Raw genomic sequence first — 22,921 nt, 5'->3', positions numbered from 1 at the left:
AGAATGTCCTGGGAATTTTCTTCTGGTACTCCATGGCCTTATTTTGCGTCATGACCTGGTACCACCATATCTCCCTTGATCCTTCACATCAATTCGAAGCGAAGGAAACCCAACCCACGAATCCACCACACACAGAAGGACCTCAAAAAGTACAGACTAAACTAATTTGCAACAACTCATTTCCTATCACTTGTAGACTGAAGACAGAAAACAGGTAAAGGGATAGAACTAAACTTCTGTAATATTCAATATGAATAACATACACCTTGTGGAAAAGAAGCTTTTCTCATGCAATGTGTTGGTTTCAAATACAAGTAGAGTATGTGTTCCATCTTTTCCTCCACAACTGCTCACTGTGTAATTCATGAATTCTCACCACAGGAAAGCACCACTACCTATAACTTAAGTACGAATCATTTCAGGCAAAATTTTGAAGTATATAATAATTTTTTACACAAAACTTCAGCTGAAGTCAACAGCACTTCTGAATTAGAAAACCTGGTAACATATAATTGAAATATTAGGAAAGATGCTACAATAATGCTTTAATACCTAGCTTTACTTGGAGAAACAAACATAACCCTTGGAAACATTTAAATTCACTGCTAAATTACCATTAACTTCACTGCATTTGAGCTCAGCTGTTTCTAGAGTGCAGAACAGTTACTTATGTGTCAGTTCTCAGAAATAAAAAAAAAATCAGTTAATTCAGTGGTGGTTGAAGGTTCATTTTCTTCTGTAAAAGAGGCCTCCAGAAGTGTGAGACAAGTAGATGCCATTTAATTTGAAAAATGGGATATATGAAATCCTTTCTTCCGTCTTCAGATTATCACTTGAATTATCTTGCCTTCTGAAAGGTCAGTGGGAAGAACAGATTTCTTAAATTATATGGAAAAAAGACAAGACACATTTTTCATTAGCAACCAAACGGAATAATTAGGGAGAACAAGTGCCTATTTATTCAGTGCTTTTTGAAAAAAAAAAAAATACTCATCATGTGAGGTAATTCACAATTTCTTCTCTGTATGCCTTTTCATTTTCTTCGATGCTCATCAGCATAGCTTAAGTCTTATCGTGCTTGTCTAGTTTTGTCTAGCACTGAGAAAGCCACACAGTAAAAGGAATACATGCTTGAACTCTGCCCTCCTGAGGATGCTTTTCCATGCTTCATCCTGGAATTGTATACCATGTTAGACTGAACTAATCTCAAATTAATTAATGCAAATTAAAGATTTACTTTAAGGATGTCCTTCATCTTTCAGCAACAAGTTCAGATGAGTCCTCTTGTGGTAGCATAGGCAGAGAGTTGTGGCAAGTGGGGTGTATCTCAAGTATTTTATTATCCCCCATAATCTGATCACCTATCATGAAAGTCAGTGTGATGGGTATAGACAGTTTGCTTTCAGAGGATTTAAGTAGTATTTGAGTTGCAGGATTTCAGCTAAAGTGAGGCCTAAACCAAGTGTGGTAGAAGATTAAAACTACAACTACCACTTCACTGCATGGTAATACTAGAGTAAATAAGAAATCTAGTTAAACTGCACAGTATTTATGCAGTACTACTTTATTTAATTTCGCTGTCTGAGAACAAAGAATAGTTTGTGCTCTTTGTGATTTAAAAATAAGCATTTGCAAATTTCTTCTGGAGTGGCATCTAAGAATTTCAGGTAGTAAGAACAGTATATTCTGGTAACCCAATTTTACTGCAAACCATTATGTCAATTCTTAATGTCATTTCAATTCAAAATGGTATACAAAGAATTAATACAAACATCAAATAAAAACCATCTAAGCTAAGGCCACTGTGTTGGCCAGGGCATAACATCTGGAATGCAAGGGCTTCTTCTGGAAGAAGCTTGAGTTACACCACCCAAGGCATGCAATTTAGAACGGAATAAACTGTTTCATGACTGATGGAGACATCTTCATTAGATGTGTTTAAAAATACATTTAAATAAGAATATAATTACTGCAAAGGAATATTATTCTGTATTCACTGAAAAAGACTGAACTGAGTAACATGAACAGCTTTTTGAAATTCCAGTCGTTTATGATTGTGCTACAAATCCACATAATACTATCCTAATATGAACATCAAGCTGTTTCTGAATTTGATTTCACTATGGTACAGACACTTAATTTCAAGCCTATACTTTTGTGATACACTGTTAAATTGGTGAAATTTAATTATAATACTGTATCAGATGACTTGCCAAGACATACACACACATATATATATATATATGTATATATGAAAAGAGTACCAGAGCTTTGTGACTGTGTGTGTTTGATACACCCCTTCTACTTCAAACAGAAGTACAAGGGATATGCGTTCAAATTACCAGGTTTTGGTTACAAATTTACAGGCTATATGCAGAGAAAGGGATTAACTTGGTTTTTTTACTTCTAACACATGAAACAGCTCATGTTCCTCTGCCAATCTCAATCCTAGGAAAATATATGAGAGAAAAGATCTCTGAATCACCCACTGTGCCCATTCCCCCTTGACTATTTAGAGCATAAAGAACTATAGATTGTCTTTCTGGGATTTGGTATTTCATGCTAAGGTTTTTGCATACTGAAAGTGTAGTACAATATGAAGTAGCCAAGGCAGAAGCCTGTTGTGTGTAAAAGAAGTTGCATACTAAATGCAAAATATAATTAGTATTTCCTTTTCTTAAACCCAGACATATACATACTAGAATAGTGAAACCAGAAAGAGTTTATAAGCATTTTGCAACACTGTAAGCACCTGAAAAGTTGTAAGACTACTAGCATAACCAACAAGCATCTAGTACCACAGCTAAGCATATATATAAATATATATTAATTGCCTAGAAAATTATGTTTATATATAAATACATATATATTTATTTATAATATATGCATATGTTTACACATATATTTATACATAATCTATGCTGAATATACGACAGCAGTTTTTTGGTATTACAACTTTACAGACAACAAACCTAAGATTGTTAAGAGTTAACTGTCCTGAATATGAGAAATGATTGATAATGAGTGAGACCTAATTATCAGCAGTGTATATTATTAATGAATGGCAATCCCGTAAACTGCTGCTTTTAAGTTTAGAGAAGGCCCTAATTTATCCCTCTTTTAAACACACCCATGACAGTGACTCAACTCCCTACCTGGGAACCACACAGATATTTTCATTTGTTCCATGACAATTTAAATAAATGCAAAGTCACTGTTACTCTATAAGCAGACTCGACGAGTACGGGTACGGGTGATTGCTTATGACTTTGGAATCTGTGAGCCTCTGGACTTTTCCCTACTGAAGCTCTCTCTCCACAGTCCTTGCACAGCCTGGCAAATGCATTTAACAATGCAGCTGGGAATTAAGGCAGTACCTGCAATTAAATACCACAGTTCAAGACTTCAGTGGTGACTTAAAGGGACCTTTTTCCTCTCACTGCACAAATGTCCAGCAGAAAACACAGAGAGACGTGGGTTTGATTTTGACAGGGTAGAGGTATTTCCCTGTATGAGGTATTAGAGGCAGGTCACACCTTCCCAAAGAGCAGAAAGATACTTTGAGATCATATAAATAGTCCACATTTTTTAAAGCTCTATACCTACTACATTTTGCTGCCACACTCAAGGACAGACTGCCCATGAGATCTCAGATGAGAAAGACACTTCCCTCTAATTCATCCTGGTGAATAATTTCAGATATTTTTTTTTTTATTTTTTTCTTTTGCATTTCTTAGCAGACTGTGGACCATGTGGGCCTGTCTTACCTCATCATTTCCCTGCTACTGCAGGGCCTTTATGTGCTGTGGAAACATCCACTCCTGCTGAACTAAGTTCAGGAGAAACAGAGCAGAACACCATGGCCACCTTTAGCCTAACTGAAGTCACTGGGCTTCATTTAAGAGGCACCTTCACTAAACAGAATGTCTTGTGATACAGGTAAGCTAAGACTAGTAAATACTCTAAGCCTGTATCCAATGAAGAAAAGCACAATTACTCTTCACAAGTTAATTTCATGGGGCACACAGAGGCTTCAGTTTACCTTCAGTACAGCTGCAGGCTACCCCCACAAACTTCCACATGCATATCCTCACTTCAAAACTACTGATCATACAGAGCAACATGTTAACAAAGTTCAATGCACTGAAGCAGTTGAAGACTTCGATATTTGGCTGCCAAACTACTTTTGAGGTGGTTCAGTGTTCCAGTCCAACTTGCCACCAGGCTAGATAGTTGACATGCTAGTACTGGTACAAGGAACATGGTAGGCAAAGGCAGACGGGGCAGCCAGGCACCACTGCTGTCAAGAAAAGATGCATTTGGATCTGTTTAAAATTACTCTGAATTGCAGCCTGTATTTCCATTACTAGAATTTGCTACCACAGACTTCTAATGAAATTCCTCTTCACTGGCTTTGTTATATCCAAGGCCAAAGTTCTGCCAGCAAGAACAAGAAGCCAACTAACACATCACACAATTTCTAAAGGCTGCTGAACAAACACTCCTGAATTGGGATTGTTCAAATGTACTGAATAGACACAGGAAACACCACACAAAATGTTAAGAGGAAATGGAGGTCTTCCTATGGGGCAGTTCCTTCATCATATGTTAAGAGAGACTATCTGAACAGAGAACAGCCTTTCAGTAATGTAGGTGAGGAAGAGAAATCCTACCTCAAGACAGCTGAATAAAAACATCAACAAAAAAAATATCTCTTAAACTTGGTTGTTTCTCGTGAATAAGCACTATGCTATATCCTGCTTAAGCTAGAGAACGGTGTTTATCAGCAAAAAACCTGAACCACTCCGATTTCTGTGAGTATTACTACATGCTGGGTTTTGTTAACTTTATGTTTAGTACAATAATTCCTATGAAATCTGAAGTAAAATGAATATGCTTAACAAAGTATATAAAGAGATATTTTGGGGTAAATAAGACTATTTTAGCGTTCAAAAAAGACTGGCCTTTGAAAAGGTCATTTAGAAGATATTTAAAGTCATTTAAGAGCACTCAGAAAGAATTACCTCTTTTGAACTAAAATAGAAATCTTATTAAGGCTGATCTGGAGAGAAGTACTGAAAAGACAACAAAATTCACTTCATGCAATTAATTTCACAACTGTATTAAGAATCTACCTATTTGGGAAACAGACACGCTGGAACATGGAACGTATTCTTATTCCATGTGCGATACAACCCCAGTTTTGGCTAAGGTTTTATACATTAACATTGCCATGACTAAAGAGTGGGCTTCCTCACATACTCATGAATGCTGAGACTACCTGCAGGCTGACAAGTCTGCTTATTCCACGTTTATTGTTACATCCCAGAAACCACTTGTAAGCATTACCCTGGCCTATGCCCTAAGCTTGTAACTCTTAGTACACCTTCTCCTTTCCTTGATGATAATTCATCAAGATAGGAGGATAATACTGGGCATCTTCAGAAGATGCCCAAAGCATTCAGGCTTCATCCAACAAAAAAGGAATTCCAGAAAACAATCTGCTGCTGGGGGTATGGTGAATTTGTTTGTAAATGCACATACTGTAACATTATCAGACACGTTCCATATAAACATTGTGTCTGTAAGCACAATGATTTTTTTAAAAAGAAAAAAACCTGCAAAATTATTTTTTCACTTATCTGATAGATTACAATTTTTGAGTCTTTGAAGACTGGCTTAATTTATTTTCTAGAGTATGACTGTAACACTTTCTCTACCGTTTTAAACTCCACCTCTGCAACTTTCTATTCAACTGCATCACTGCTGTTATGTACACACATGCATACTCTCATATCTACATAAGGAAAAAAAGGAAAAAATGTGAAGGATATTACAATCTCTTTGTCTTACTGCTTGCAACTGAACAAACAGGAAAATCAAACCTGTTCTAAATCAGTGGGAAGAGAATTAGCAGTCCACAAGAATGAAGGATAATCCAGAGGGATGTTAAGATGTTTCTAGCACTTGACTCTATTATCAAACAATACTGGTGCAGTAACAGGCTACTCTCACTGATTTTTTTGCTAATTTTATGTCAGGATACACAAGGCACTCTTATTTTTAATACTTGGTATCTGATTTCATTTCCAATTAAAAACTTACAGTGGGTGGGATGTGGAAAGTTACTGTTTTCATTTGGAGGATAAAGAAGATGGTTAATTTAATTTAAGCATGTAGAAGTGCTGGGGAAAGCTAGCTAGAACAGTAAAATCAACAGCACCACTGCCTCTGTAACCGTCTCGCAAGAAGATGTAGGCTTCTATTTGATTGCTGCTTGGCCTCCACCTGCCCAGGTTAAACAAATCCTCAGTGTCTCCCTCTCCTCACAGGTCACCTGCTCCAGACCCTGGCCATCCTAAAAGCCTCTTTTTTCCAGAAACCTTTTCCCTAGCATTTCTGAATTTAGCAAAGCCTATTTTGGAAAGTGTACAGTGAGCATCTTCCTGTTTCCAAAAGGCACATTCTCCGATTTTTCCCACCTTCCTTTTTGCATTTTTGTTATAATCAATACATCATCTTTCTTCCACGTTTGGCATACTACCATTAAGTATTATTTTCTGAAATCTAGCTTCCCCTTCCTAAAAAACAAGTATATCAAAACCAAGGCCCCCAGGAAATCTAAGACCAATGAAAACAGGTCTATTACTTGCAGTCATCTTGTAGAATAGATCACTAAACACTTCTGACTGCAAACCTGAGAATCAGTTTCAGGAAATTATTTTAAGCCTCCCTCAACACCAAGAATAAAGTTACTGGGAAAACACCAATAGTCTGACACAAGGAATGCAAACTGGCAGCTTCAGGTCAGGAAAGAAGTTATGAAATTGCTCAAAATAAAAAAACATAAAACAAAACGAGCTGTTGAAATATCTATGGCTTCTCCCAAATGTTTTTGTTGATCAGGAGGGGCATCAACTGTCTACTGCCTAACCTAGCTGTCAAGTTCTGAGTATTCCATGAGAGAAGCATGGCTGCTGCTTTATATTGCTTTGGAAGGGTGAAGGTTTCTGCAATGAATTTTTTATACAATGCCCAAGGTACACACCTTCTAATCTGCTGACTGAAGTCATTCACCTTTTAATTTTTAATTCCTGACAGTAATCATAAAGGAGCATGAGTGACAGATGGTTGTATATCCCTGTATGAAACTCCATGATGAATGCCCTAAAATTGATGGATGTATTACTTACATTTTGTTGGCTATCTATTGAATTACTCCAAAACTACTCTAGCTGAAGTTGTTTAATAGCACTGGGTAAACCCAGGAGATGGTCTGGTGTTCTCATCAACTGTGAGTCAAAACAAAGTCAACAGAAAACAAAATGTTTCAGAGATGACTTTGTACAGAGCTGGTAGCGGTGACACTCTGGTAGAAAACAGAACCTGGTCCCCAGCACTTAAGGAGAAGCTCTGTTTACAGAAATATCTATTCAGCATATAATGCATTCAATGCCACTTCTCCAAATACTGCCATGAATGTTAATGCTGAGAGACTTACTGAGATCCAAGGTGAAATGACCACAAGCATATAATTTCAGCAAGACTCAATTTTACTATGTTAACAGATTTATAATCCATACATACATACACATGCATACATAAATCCTACTGAATTATGCATATGCTCCCCCATCAAGATCTGCTGTATCACTTCCAAATATTAACAGTTCATAGTTACTAAGGAGGGAACCACAAAAAGCTGAGGGCATGTTTGCCAGAAAGGACTCTGGGTGAGACACTATGAAAATCTTAAGCAGAACAGACTTTGGAATGGTTAGCTATATATACTTGGAAACAGTATTGGGAGGAGACCACATAATTTTATTATTAGGATACAGTATGCTATTACAATTACAAATTCTTATAAAATATTTTTAAAAGTATCCCATGCAAAAATTAAAACTGCATAAGGTGCTTTTTGTAAATTCAGGTTAGAAAACAACAACAAATGATAGCTCTGAAGAATTTAAGAGTGATCCAAAGCTGAAAAACAAGAAGTTACCACAATTTTTCAGCTCTAAGCAAATCCTTAATGAGATTGGATTCATGGTGAAGTCTTAAAAAAACCCAGTCCTCATAGACTATGGAATATAGAATTAACTCTTAAGCACTAATGATTTGTGAAATACAGTTACTACTCAGTCCACTGTCCTGCTTAGGAGGCAGATCATGCTCTGACACATATATGTTAAAAAATCGAATAGCTAGAAGAATTCAAAACATTTTCCTCTGTAGGCATGTCGGACCAGCTGGTTCCAGGAAGCATCAGAAAAAGCCAAAGTTACTAGGTTAAGAATTAAAATGTCCTTATTACAAATTTCTAAAATAGACAAAAAACTTCAACTGCTGTAAGGCAGATATCAGCTCCGATGCACAACACCATTCTAAGAAGACAACTGGATAAAAAGGATTCTTTGAATGCTGAATGGCAAAGGAAATAATTGTTAGTCTCTGAGACAGAAAGTTAATCATGACAAACGCAAGAGGCACAGCATGCTTACTGTGACTCCCAAAAGAATGCAAAGTAACAAAAGTATCTCAGTTTGTAGGTGCAAGACCACAAGAAAAACATTATGACAACAGTAATGGAAAAACACTGCCAGAGAGGCTCTCGGAAATACATTAAAAATGACCCAAAAGGTTACAGGGCTGGAAGTGAATGGCAGACTACAGAATTGCAAATGAAGGGTCCTTAACATTACAGAGGTTAAGGCACTTAGGACCCTGTGCAAGAAAGTCACAGCGGAAATGAAGGCAATGGTTTTGATATGGGCACACAGATAAAAACTATCCAAGTTAGAGAGTCTACTTCAGTTACAAATACCTAGTACAAAGAACAGTAGGTCCCTGATCTTGTTACCAGCTTAAGGAAGGGCTGTCGTTATGAATGCACTCCCCCAGACAAGACCCAGACTGTGGTCTAAGATCTAAAAGAGAAAAATATATTCAAAGGAATAGGTAAAGGATATATACACACTGGAAAGTCAGGAGCAATTTCTTAAAGTTGCCTCGTGAGGAAAAGCAGTGAAGATTCATCACAAAGTGTCAGGTATGATAAATACAGAAAGGCAATTCTACTGAAAAAAAACCAAAAAACAAAAAACAAATCTCCCAAAAAAAACCAAAGCCACCTTTTACTGAACAAAGCCTGTGGGAACAGTGATTGAAGAGGAGTTTCTTCTCAGTACCTCAGATGATCACTAAGTGGAATAGCATTTTAACGCAAGCAAATGTGTTAACTCCCACACAGTATTTATAATCAACATGGACATTACTGTTATTAACAGTGATGAAAAGCTTTTTTTGAGCTGCAGGAAATGAAAAAAAAGAAATGGCAAAAAGAAATGGCATTTTGTTTGGGGTAATTTTTTGATTATCTGGAACACAAAAAAATTGAAGCTACTTCTATTTTTCAGAACATTCTTCACAAGTGAAGCAAATCTCACAGTTTTTAAAGCAAACATTTTTAACACAGTTTCACAGAAGGATTAGAACAGAGCCTTACAGAAAAAAAAAGCTAGGTGCAGACTAACCAAATGGAGGTTATTACCTCTGTAATCAAGTAACTGTCACAAGAACCAAGGGTTATTACTTAAGTTATAGTCTTACAATCATCATGTAATTATAGACAAAAATTATTTTAGGCAAAGTCATGCAAACAACCTCGGCATTTTTCCTAGTTAATGGTTTCTCCCCTCTTAACTCTTAGAATAATTCTCCAATGAAGAGTTTCTTACAAGCTGTTCCTTGTCTGAGCTGTACACCAATGTCACAAGTTTACCAATCCCATAAGCTTGCATACTCAAGCCTTGCTCCAGTTTTTCTATCAAATGTTTTGGGTTTCCTTTTTTTAAAAAAATATTTTACAGTGAAAAGACTGAGTCTTCTTTTGCAGTCTTTTGACTTCACAAGCAAGTGTAAAAACCTCTGAATAATAAACAGACTCAAATAGCAAGTATTATCTTTAAATCTCATTCTGAGGGTGACGAATGAGCATTTAAAGGTATTTTTTTCACTGAAAATACCTTTTTAAATTACTGAAAACACCTTTTTAAATTACTGAAAACCTTTGATTTTGCACACAACACAGAATTAGTGAGATTCATCCACCTCGTTTTAAGTATTCCCAAATATATTACCTAGAATAAAGTTGGTCATCTTGATATCTTTTATACTACAAGAGGAGGTAAGGAGCTTCAACAGCTGATTTATCCTACCTCATCTGAAGATGTATCTTAGGAAGAGTCAATGAAGTCTCTGAAGGTGCTCCTCTCTTCCCTTTTTGGCTTAGATGGCATGCCAAAAGAGGATAAAATAAGCACCAAATGTCAGGAGTGGGCAGGGGAAAAGAGATCGCAAAGCCTTATGAAATTGCCTTCATGGCAGGTGTCTTTTGAGTAAGAATGTAACATTCTTGAACTGGAAAAAACAGACAATCCCTACTGCAAAAGACTCTGCAGACAAAGGATACTGTCAGTCATCTCACATAAGCTGTTGAGACAAGACTGCAAACTGTATTTGAAAAAGGCAAGTGAAGCATCTAGGAAAATACAAAGTCATTAGCTTGTGCACATAAGCATGGAAGAAACGGAAAAGCTAAATAAAAAGCAGAAGACAGACGGAAGCTCCTATCAAATACCACTACTCTCTTTTATTGCTAAGATAAATTACCTTTTCCCAGAGAAAAGCAATGCAGTAGATTTAATCCACCCTGCAGAAACATTTAATAAAGCACCGTACAGGAAAGCTCTGTTTCAGGTGGAGTAGATCAGTATTAGTATGGAGGCTATACAACTGATCATACTGAAAGGGCTATAAAGTGAGAGAAGAATCTGGAAGCTGGCCAAAACAAGTCCTGAGACCAATAAATAAATAAATAAATAAATAAATAAATAAATCAGTGACACTGGCAAACAGTATGATGTTAAAACATTCTGCCAATACAGAAGACAGCTAGGTCAGGAAGAATAGCATGACTTTTAGGATAACATCGCAGGAAAGGGCTTTAAAAAAAAAAAAAAAAGGTAACTGAAACTTGTGAAGGTTTTAAAGAAAATCACTGAACACAAACCCAATCTCTCCAGAAGAGGCTTAAAAGTTTAAGGTGTTTGCCCCTCTGGGGCCAAACTGGTTTTAATCCAGGTGGAGGCAGAAGAGTTTGTACATTTAGTTCTTGTGTCAGTGTGAACAACTGGCCATGCATAAATGCTAGAAATTTGAGGAAAATATTTAATTATGATTAATAGGTCTACACAGCTCTCAAGCTCAAGGAGATAATGGGGCCACAAATTGTCCTTGGTATCCCCTATATCTAATAATTATGATTATGTGTGCTGGTTTTGGCTTGGGTCATATTCCTGCTCAGCAACAGAACTAGGGGGAAAGTAGGCCAGGGGGCCACCGCTCAGGGTCTGGCTGGGCATCAACCAGTGCAAGGATCTGGGTGCACTTGGTGGGTAATGCAGAAGGATGGGGAAGTCCAATGTGTATCTCAAGGTGATTTACTCCTGGGTGAAAACAATCCATGATTTGAGTTGCATGTTACAGGAATTACCATAGCAGGAACCCCTTCTTGCTAGCCAGGCCAAGAACAAGGGGGGAACTTCATTACAATGTTAAATCCTATCACCTGGCCCAAAAGGACCAGGGGTGGAGACTGTAATGGATATACCTTTAGATTGTTGTAACCCATGACTTGAGTTGCATGTTACAGGAATCACTATAGAAGGAACCACCTGAACCAATGGAGGACAAGCCTTACAAGAAGCAGTGCAAGTGCAGCAGAGTGCCAACCTGAGCTGCCTTTGGTGCCCAACAGCTCCACACAACACACCACCTCTCCTGTCCTCAGTGACCAGCATAACAGATGAAGCCCAAACTCATGGATTAAATTAACTCAACTGACATTTTGTGGACCTTTTACATACATGTCAGAGGGGTGGTCCATAGACTAAGGGACAATTTGTGTATTGTATCAAAGGATGGGGGGTGGGGCTGGCATAAAGGATGCACTTCACTGTCCTAGGTCACTCATGTAAGCTAACTTAGGAGCTAACAGCAGCATAAATACACAGTTCTCTCAGAAGTGTTACTCTGCCATCAGCTGGCTCCTGAAAGATGCAGCGGTGATAGAATGTTTTGGGTTACACCTGAAGGCTGCAGCCTACCTGCATTTTCCCCAAGCTGAAATAGTTAAAAGAAAAAAAAAGAAAACCATCAAGCAATCAAAAAACCTCCCTATTTGGTTCATCGCAGATCATATAAATACAGAATCAGAAGTATATGTTTCTTTTTTCCACTCCTACTGAACACTGTTAAGATAGTGGATTCTTAGGTTTGAAGTACTACAAAGACATTTGAGAAGACACCATGCTTGATGACCTTTGACAAAGGCAAACACTCCAAGCAAAACCTGTTTTATGTCTTCCAGTCTTTTGCAGACAGACAGATTTAGGCACATTATATATTACTGTCAAAGCAAGACAACAGAACAGAAATCAGTGTCAACTTAAAATGTGTTTAAACACTACCAGTTTCAAGAAAGAAAGGCTCAGCTTTTACATGGGAATCAAAACTGTGCCTTCCTATAATTGCCGATTCCCTTGGTATTTGTCACAGAACTTTCAGAAGTTATGAAAAAAAGAATGTCATGTAGAAAGTTTTCTCAGATTTTCTCATCAAAATGTCAGAAAAGAATATAAAAACAAGGAAGTCTATTTCAAACCCTTCTCACTATTCTGTCCCTTTTGCCACTTCATTGCAATGTCAGTTCACTCTTGTTCACATGAGGACTGTTCTGTCCTGGACATATTTGAACTGATTAAGAAAGAGCTCAAATAAAAACCCTGTCTCTTCTTGCAGCAAAATAAAGTAAATGTCAGTCAAATGTAAGATACCAGGAATTTGTTTAGACTAACAGAGCTAGGATTTAGACTTCTGAGTTCATGAAGCTAAATCCTATATTCCAGAGATATACAGACTTGCCAGAAAAATTAGCAGCAATTTTTTAACTGCCAAACTATTTAGATTTGCAACCACTGAAAATATGGAAGTCCTGGGAGCTCAGCAGATAATTAAGTATACACTATGAAAGGCCAGCAATTCATTTATATAAACAACAACTGTTGTAAACAACAGAAAACATTTCTAGAACAGAGCAGTTACACCCCTGAACTATTCTCTACAGGGATATTCCAATATAGGATACCCTTTTTTTGAGTATTATGAAAAAGTAAATGGATACTAATAACCATTTGAGGAAGTTCCAAATGTGCTTAGCAAATCTGAAGATATTTGGGGATATTTAACCACTGCTCTGCAGTCCTTAAAGTGGTAGCACACACAAATTATGAGTCTTCTTCTCTTTCTCTCAAGTTTGCCTTTCAGCTCCTTAAAACAGGTGTCGTAAGACCAGTACAACAAAGTGGAAAGCTTCTGCCTCATCAGTTACAAGTCTCCAAACATTCCTGCTTACATTTATTTAAGAACTCCAGTAAAAGTGCTCCATAACTTAAAAAACCTTACATAAATAATGTAGTTCAAATAAAAAATTTAAAATTAGTTTTTAACTGCATGGTATTATAATAATTGGATAGCATGCTGAAAGGAGATTAGAGACCATACAGTGAATCATTAGTGCATAACTAGTGCATTAGATCACAGAATCACAGGATTCACTTTACATGTGACATATAAAGGAAAGTTTATGCCACTAAAGAGACCGAGGTCATAGCTTAAAAATCAGACTTACCATTCTTGGTCAAATACTGAACGTTTGTCATCACTCCTTCAGTGTAAGCCCCTGGTTCATAGTTGTCCATCTCACCCGAAACAATATGAGCTACTCTTGAAGCACGCGCTCGGATTGCACCTGCTGCACGATCTAAATTGTCCACATTTTGCTCTCTCAGTGCAATGATACACTTGTTTACATCCTCAAGAATATGGCTTTCTGCAAATAAAACAGCATTTCTTTTAAGATAGCACCTCTTACACAATGAGACACATATTAGACACAAGTTTATTGCATTTTTTTCTTCCCCTGCTGAAATGAAAGCCAACACAGGCTTGGATAAAAAAACTTATAATATTAAATCTACACTGAATTTCCCTTGGAATTCTTAAAACAATTTATTAATTCCTACAATTCAAAGGTACAGTAATACTCTCCTACAAGCAACAGCAACAATAAAATACTGAGTCAGAAAGTGTTTGAAAAATACGAAAACCATAAAACATTACATACACAGTAAATATTTGCAGAATGAAGGAAAATTTCAAGGACTAAAGCTGTTACTTATTGTTGAAAACTTCTAAAGCCTCTGTGACAAAAGGTTCCATAGTGAGATGAATCTCCATCGACAAACAACTGTCCCAACAGCAAACTTCTTTTACATCAATGTGTTGGGACACTGATGCCAAATCAAACTCTTACATGAATAGAAAGAACAGTATTTTTCCCTGTTACTAAAATTACACTACTACTTATTAAATTACTGCAATACGTGTCATTATTACAAAATGTGTATTGATTCTATATTTTCCATATGATTTACATTTCTTATTTATAGTAATATATTTACTATTTTACTATATACTATTGATTTATATGCTACTGGTGACATTCAAATAAATTATGTGCAAATATCTATCCCTATAAACATACTTATAGTATCACTTACCAATATATTAATATGATTGTGCACCACTAAGTGCTACTGCTACATTATTTCACTGTGCCTCCTTGCCACACAATACTTTTCCCCCTTCAGCTATCTCTGTCACTGTCTAATGACGGGATTTCTCTTTTCTATTATCAAGCTTTCATTCCTACAATATTCTTTTCCTTATTAAAGTTTTCCTCTTCAGAATTCATGGCCACATCACAAATTCAAAGCCACATTGAGGAAATGAAGACATTTTTGTTTGTCTCATCTTTTCTACAGTATGGCAACTGGTTTATTGTCAACTATACTTAAATGATTTTCCACAACATATCCAAACCATATCCATTTTTACTTTACTAATTAAAACATATACACATTATTACTACCTTCTGCCTGTCCAAACACAGATATGTTCATGTTTTTACATAAAACACAACAGGAAGTTTGGGAACAGGCAGACACATACTGTTAATCTATATGAAACACAACTTCTCGAAGTCAAAAAGTCTCTTAGACACCAGTTCTTGGATGAGACATTAAATGGGTTAAATATGATCCTCCTAGTAAAAAGGTTTAAGAAAAAAATAAACAGGCACAAAACCATCCCATTACTAAAGGGCTAAAAGATGTAATAAAAAAGGGCTATTCTTCCACAGCACTATTTAAAAAAAAAAACAAACACACACACCACAACAGTATATATCACAGTAATTGCTACCCTTCTGACTACAGACAATATTTAACATTGAGAGGGCTTCTTCAATATTTGATAAAGACAAAGATACACCTGGGAGCTGAAGAAGTGTATGTTGTATGGTTAACCAAAGAGGTACTCAGGGGTGTGTTTGCTAAGGCTGGAGCTGAAAGAAGCTGACTCTGTCTTCCATACAGATCAAACATGTTTGTATCTGGCAGTCACCTCCAATGCAGGTACAACTGCAAAGTTGCCTTTGCTGTTTCCTCTTTGACAGACATATTATTTTTAAATGGCAGTAGTTGCCCTATGCTGAGACAAACTGAGCTACCTGACACACTTCCATACTAAAAAAGCACCAAACATTCAGTACAGAAGAGACACTTATCTTGAACCTGTCTTTGCTATTTCACTCAGCTATATGTGATATGATAATCTCACTGAATGGATCCGATGACGTAGGTGTCTATGCCAGAAAAGAGAAATTATTAATAACACACACAAATACAACAGAGGCATGGCACACGAGCATTTCCAAGTCACCCACGCAAAACAGGAACAATTAAAAAAGAACAAAGACTTAGCCAGAGGAATGCACAAGGAGAAAATGGTTGCTTAAGGATGATGGAAGAAACTTCTGGGTTGCTAAAAAAGAATAACTGTAGAATTATTCTTCTAAAATAAATTATTACCCTCCTGTCTTTCTGAATATCCACCTTCTCCCAATTTGTCAAATGGCAATAGTAAAGCATTATTTGTTTTTAAGAAACTATTTTTTGATACTCAAATACATAGTAGTGGAAAAAAGAACATTGGCAGGAAGGGTGGAGACAAAGGAAGAAATACTGATACTAAAGTAAGACTAGTCATAAAACGAAAGGTAACAGACCTGAGTAAGAATTCTGAGCAAGCTAGAAGACAGTAGTGGCAAAAGTTACAGAGAGAGCAGGTAAGTGGTATATTAGTATTCCCATCTATACCACCAATACTGAAAGGTATATTCAATTTTTTCAGGCAAAGTAATGTAAATATAAAATTTAGGTTCTGGTATAGAGGGTAATAACATAAAATACAATTTAAAAAGAGAATATGTTTATGGCTTTAAAGCTTAAATGTTTCTTAAAAGCTTCCATATTAGTTTTGGTATTAAATTTCCTTTCACACACAGACCTTTTAAAATCTGCTTTGTCTCTCAGAGAATGTAATACAAGAACATTAGAAATGCAAGGTGTGAAGGCAACAGATTTGCTCTGTCTTCAGAAGCAACACTGTGAAACTTCTATTGCACTAAGCCATGAAATAATTCAGAATTTACATGTTTCTTGTTAACTCACATGATTGCCATTCGGTAAGTCAGTATTAAATTACATTTTATGTTATACAATGAATTGGACGACCATGGTAACTCAGGCAGAGCAAGCACACCATTAGGTAATCCTGAATTACTAGCTGTGTCTGGCATGAGTATCTTGGGATTTTACCTATGCAAAATTATGAATTCTGGTTCAGTTTATGAAACAGCTACATCACACAATTCGTCTGTGAATATGGGATGTCCATATCCTTTCAGGTACGTGTCACCAATCTCCAAGGTCAGCAGAAAAATGAAATTTTAATAATGGTGACTGTTGGCACTGTTCGTTCAGTCTGTGCATATTCTGTTATGACACCCATGGACTACCACCTACATGGAAGTAGGACAATGAGAGTACTGGCAACTGTTTCAGTTCCCCCCATGCCAAACACAACACATGAAACTGTGAAAGAATGCAGGAAACAAAACCCCACTTCTGCTGCCACAGTTATGTCTAAAGTGACTGAGTATAGGTCACCACTGCATTAGGTTTAATACTGTCCAAGTGTTAATAGAGATAATTACAGAAGTGGATAGCACAAATTCCGCTTTAAGGGCCTTTGTGTGAAGAATACACTGCCTTTTAACTGTTCTGCCAAGACAACAACTAAAGAGTTTATTCCTGTGTAAATATAATGGTAAGAACCTTCTGATATCTACACCAAGTGAAACCTCCCTAAGTGAAAAACATAGTTAACTTGTTATTTTGTGTGGTATGAATCTCAAGTAATTTTTTTTTTAAATATATTGCATGTGGCCTACTGGAAATACTGTATGAACAGAACACATGATGGAAAGCTCACAGTTTCCAAGCCCTTCTAAGACATGTCAAAACCAACACTTTCATGGAGAAAGAAGCAGCAAACTTGAGGCCAGACGCTCAACAGAAATGCAATTAGATCTGTACATTGTGGCCTGAGATCCCAATTAGCTGCTTGCTTCCAAATTTGTAATTTTTATTTTGTACTTTTAAATCATTTTAGAATCTAACTATCAAAGCCCATAATAGTATCAGGGAACATAAATCAGAATGTCATATATCCTTCCAGATACTGGGTTTCAAAGAAGACGACGGATGTAGATTTTATTGACTGTGTATTGTCCATCTACCTTGTACTAGAAAGATGTGCAACATCTTTTCTTGCTGCATCCATACATTGTCAAATGCAAGGGGTCAGTTGAGAACTTGATAAATGCTGTACTTATGTCAAAAACTCACAAGCATGACAGAATGCACAGACAATACACATACTCCATAAGCATAAATGACCTTGTCCTGACATACTGGTACTACACAGCGGTAGCCTTTCTGAATCTGAATATCCATACCAAACATGCAGTCTCTCACTATGTTCTGAAGCTCTCCCCAGATGAGGTACTTCACAATCAATGAAATCTTGCTTAACTTAATTTTCCTGAAGCACAAACAAGCTTATATATTTGCCTGAGCACATATAATGAAAAAGGAGAGAAATCAGCACTGATCACAGTCCAACTGAGATTGTTTTAACCTGTATCTTTCTTACAGATGCTTCCTCCTTCTATACAAAATGCATTTGATCAACTTTTGATTTTCATCCAAGAATCCCACTTTCCAAAGCAGAAAAAGATTAGGACGACGTACCATCTCTTTGTCACGAGTCAGTGTCTAGTATAAGAGTTAATTGTAACAGTGGATTGACAGATGTTTAAAGAAATTGTCAGATCGCCATGGTCACCACAGCAATTATCCCAAGTGGTGCACTGTATCTTCTGATTTTCCTTTGGGACCTTAGTGTTAGCTGTACTGGCCAAAACCCATATCTCAGCTGAGCTAACCGCTGGATAATAAAGCTGTCTTTGACAAAGCCATGACTCAGACTGTCTCTGGGACAAAATCAATAGCTCTTCCTTTGCACGTCATCTGGAGAAAAAGACAGGTGATGCCCTTCCACTCCACTTGGCACTGATAAGGCCTCAGTTGAAGCACTTTTTATTAAGTTTCTCTGCTCAGTTCAAGAAAATTGTGGTCCAAATAGAGGCATTACAGAAAAAAAAAAAAAAAGAAAAATTTGAAAAAAAAAAAGAATTATTAAATATTTAAGAAATACAGTATATGAAGAAGCATTAGAAAACTCATTTTTTTTGGTCTCCAGAAGACAAGATGGAAAATAATACGTACTTTTCTGCAAGCCCTAAACCATAAATTCAGATGTAGAAATGTATGTAGTCATGGTTTAACCTGACCAAAATTATTTCTTTTACCATCTGTTGGCATGATAAAATGGGAAGCAAAGACACTTTATACAAAAAGTAAACTCCTCCTCAGACCACTCCTATTCCCAAGGATGTGGTACCTTGTGTGCTACTCCAAGAAGGATTCCAGATTTTCCACTAATGGCACTACCTAGTACAGCAAAACACGTGCTCCTGCAGACTCATAATGCTTTAGTGAACCCCTAAAAGATTTTTGAAATCAATTAATTGTTAATAATATCCATACTTAGATTTAGCAATTTCTGGTGCCAAAGTTAGGAGAACAAGACCACCAAGTGGAAGAGGCAAGTTCCAGTATACAACTGCCTGTTATCACAGCTCCCATATTCAGATAAAAAAAGAAGTTGCATTTAATTCCCAACTTTTTGCTACATACCCAAGTTAAGGGAATACTCAAGGCTAAATCTCCATGAGCAATCTTATGAAACAGATTTTTTGGCACTCAGGGCTCTGCTCTTCTAATAGAATATCTACATTCTGTAAGCAAGACAGTGTCTTAGTCACTACACAAAAAGGAAATCACTGGTAATCACTTAATGTTCAAAGTCCCTGGACATTCAATAGAAGAATTTTTAAATTAATAAGGAAGTAGAGAAAAATAATTACTTAGAACAAGGAAAATAAACAACCTTTCTTCTCTGACTGTACTAACTAAATGTATTTTATTTCCCCAAACTAAGAAACTGGATGATAATTTCTAATATTACTTGTTCCTAATCTAGTTGACAACACCATCATTCTATCTCAGACCAAGAGTGGTATTGAGAGGCAGGGCTCACAAGGGTCTGCCATTTACTGAAATGCACACATGGTGCTTCCAAAATGCTCGGGTTTTAGACACATACAGCTATAATATAAAGTGCACATAAATGTATATTGTTGTGTCCATCTTAAAAAAGGTAAGAAGAAGCATCCAGAAAGCTACAGGATAAGGCTTCACCTCAGTTCCTAGAAATATTACGGAACAAGACCTCATGAAGGCATTTCCAGGCACATGAAGGACAGGAAGATCATTAGGAACAAAGAGCATTGATTTACCAAGGGCAAATCAAGCATGGCCAGAGGGATTGGCCTCAGTGATGAAGGACTGGCCCTGTGGATGAGTGGAGTGCATTGGTTATTGCTGACTTCCAAGAATGTTTTTCACACAGTCTGCCACAGCCTCCTTACAGGAAAACTAGGGTGATAACACCTGGGTGGGTGAGCAACAAGGTGGATGAAGCAGCGGCCAGACCATCAGGCTCACAAAGGATTGGTCAGTAGCTCAAAGTCAAACTGGATCTTAGTTAGGACAGATGCTCTTCAGGAAGGGTCAATGCTGACGCTGGTATCATTTAACTTCTTAACACCTTGGGCAATGACACAGAACGTATTCTCAGCAAGTCTGGAGGTGACAATGACTTGGAAGAATGGCTGGCTAGTACTCTAGAGGGCAGGGCTGCCATTCAGAGCAACCCTGACAAGCTGGACAAATGTGCCGGCAGGCAACTGGTCAGAAGTCAAAGCAAAGGAAATTTAGGACTTGATGTAAAGGCGGGGGGCGGGGGTTCTTGATTATGAGCATGGTTAAACACTTGAAAAAATTGCCTGTGGAGACCAGAAATAAACTGATAGAGAAACAGGCGCAAATGGCTTTTTTTTCAGGTGCTAGATAAAATAAATTGTTATTACTTTTAAACAACACTAAGAAGGTCTGCCACAAGTACAACCTCTCTCTGAAACAGGAATTGTGATGCCAAGAGTGATCACATTTGGAAAAGCACATACATGAAAAGCCTCTTGAGTTAATAGGTATGCTTCATGTTAATGAGTACTATGCTGCAAGGACAAATTTTCCTGAAAGAAGAACATGCCTAGGAAGTGTGCCAGACAGTTCCATGAAACAGTGAGCTAACTTGGAGAAAGGTAAAAATCTAATAAGAGTGTCCAGTATCATGGGACATAAGCACAAAAATATTGCGGCTATCTCAAACAGTAAGCTGGAGGCTGCAAGACAAAAGCTACAAGACAACAGAAGAACAGCGATGGAAATGAAGATGAATGTGGGCAGAGAAAAGAAAGGATGGCATAAAGGCACCCTCACAGGCAAGGTACTGAAAGTTCTTCAGGATCTATCGCTATCTGTGCAAGTTCCTATAGATTACTTATGAAGGAAAAGAGAAGCAACACTTTAAACTGTATAATAAATTTGTTGTTTGTGTTTTTAGAAACTTCAATCCGTAGTCTGAAACATTAACTTCAGTTCTGTTCACAGCAAATACTAACTGAAGTGTTTATTTCTTTCAGATATTACCTTAGGGTGAACAAAGTATTGATTGAGTTGGCAGCCTCTCCTTAAGGTTCATTTTCATTCACTTATGCATGAATGATTCCAAGATGTTAGCACTTAAAGTCAAGAAAGCTAAAAAAAACCACAAAACCACACAAATAAACAAACAACCCCCAAATCCCCCACCGTATCACCACCAAAAAAGAACCACTGACAATAAGAATTTTTCTTAAAGTGTCTATTAATTACAGATTTGGCAGCCCAAAACAATCAGTTTAACTGGGAAATGAGGATTTCAGATCACTGAAAATTTCTCTCCCTGCATGAGTGAGAACCTTATAGCAATATTAATCCTTTCCAGAGTTCTACTTCTTTCCACCACTCATTTTAACATGATTACAATATGATTTGGTTGGTTTGAGATGCTAACTACTGGTGCTTCAATCCTTGCCCTCAATTTCTTGGGCACAAAATTCAGCCTACAGACAGATCCCTGGATCATCAGCTTCCCCATTCAGCATCCAGATATATTCCAGTATCTTGGGGAAATGAAGGAAGCACAGTCTTGCAACACTCAGCATGTTTAAGTCTCTCCTTTCCTAGAGCTTTGCATGAGCCAGGCTCTGAGATATCTAAAAATGAGAAAATACATAAAAACATACAGGCCATCTTGATGTCTAGATAAGGACCTGGAGAGAGGAAAGGCAGAGAAAAAGTGCACAGAAGCATGGGCACCTGGATGGGCAAGAGATAAAGAGAAGCCAGAAAAAGCAAAAACATAAGCATACCCAGCTGGGTAGGGGTCACTTCTCATACTCCAATTCTCTCCTGGGCCACAAGAACAAGAAAACACTCCTTCAGAAACATGCAGGAGTGACACGCTCCCATACAACTTGCCCTTAGCCTCTTCACTGGCCTAGTCATCTTAAAGACACTCTTCTCAGGTCAGCTGAGAGAAATTACATGTTTTAAGGACAATCCACCTTATCCTTTATGTGCACGTCAACATGTTCAATTGACTTAGGCTTTAGAGGTGCCCATTTCTCTCCTCTGGCTATAAAAAGCTGAGAACGTTTAGCTCAGTTTTTATTCTGAAAATTACGGGAGATGGTTTATACTCCCATTATCAAAGATAACATCCAGGGTAACAAAGAATTTTTTTATGTATTAATAACCTGTGATATGATGTTAGCTTTGTAGGACAAGAAGGGGAAAATAAAGAATTGGAAATAGTAGCAAGACATGGAAGAGGAGACAATGAGGGAGAAGAAACAGAGCATTCTTGTTTAATCCTTGGAAATCACCATAACCACAAATCATGTTTGTCATGTGCCCCTCCTTCCCCACTGCTACTAACTTCCAGAATGCACATAGCATATTTTACTCAGACTAGCCATGTCTCAGCTATGAACCTAGGTAACTGTAATTACGTTAATAACTATTGTCTCCTAAAAGAGCATTCTCTTCTCTACACTGAAGCACCTATAACTGACAATTTTTTTTCAAAGACTGTAATTTATCTTCCTAAAAAACAAATCCAACAACTTCAGCTTCTTGAAGTACAATTGAATAAATCCCTTCAACTTTAATTTGACCATGTTAACTCCTCATAACAGTGACCAGAAGGCTATTTGGCTGAGACTAGGAGACTAGGTAGCACCAGACTAGACAAACTTTTT

At 37.2% G+C, this 22,921-nt stretch overlaps 1 protein-coding gene across 3 annotated transcripts in view; it reads right to left on the bottom strand.

Moving 5' to 3' along the window:
- CTNNA3 (catenin alpha 3) overlaps positions 1 to 22,921 on the bottom strand; it is a 500,767-nt gene that overhangs the window by 96,987 nt on the left and 380,859 nt on the right. For all 3 annotated transcript variants that reach the window (XM_056352597.1, XM_056352598.1, XM_056352599.1), the window contains one exon: positions 13,754 to 13,954. In XM_056352597.1, the coding sequence (XP_056208572.1) occupies positions 13,754 to 13,954 (201 nt within the window). The remainder of the gene's footprint in view (positions 1 to 13,753; positions 13,955 to 22,921) is intronic.

Source organism: Falco biarmicus, chromosome 9 (assembly GCF_023638135.1).
Source record: "Falco biarmicus isolate bFalBia1 chromosome 9, bFalBia1.pri, whole genome shotgun sequence".
In the NCBI taxonomy this organism is placed as follows: domain Eukaryota; kingdom Metazoa; phylum Chordata; class Aves; order Falconiformes; family Falconidae; genus Falco; species Falco biarmicus.
This window is presented reverse-complemented; position numbering and strand designations above follow the sequence as displayed.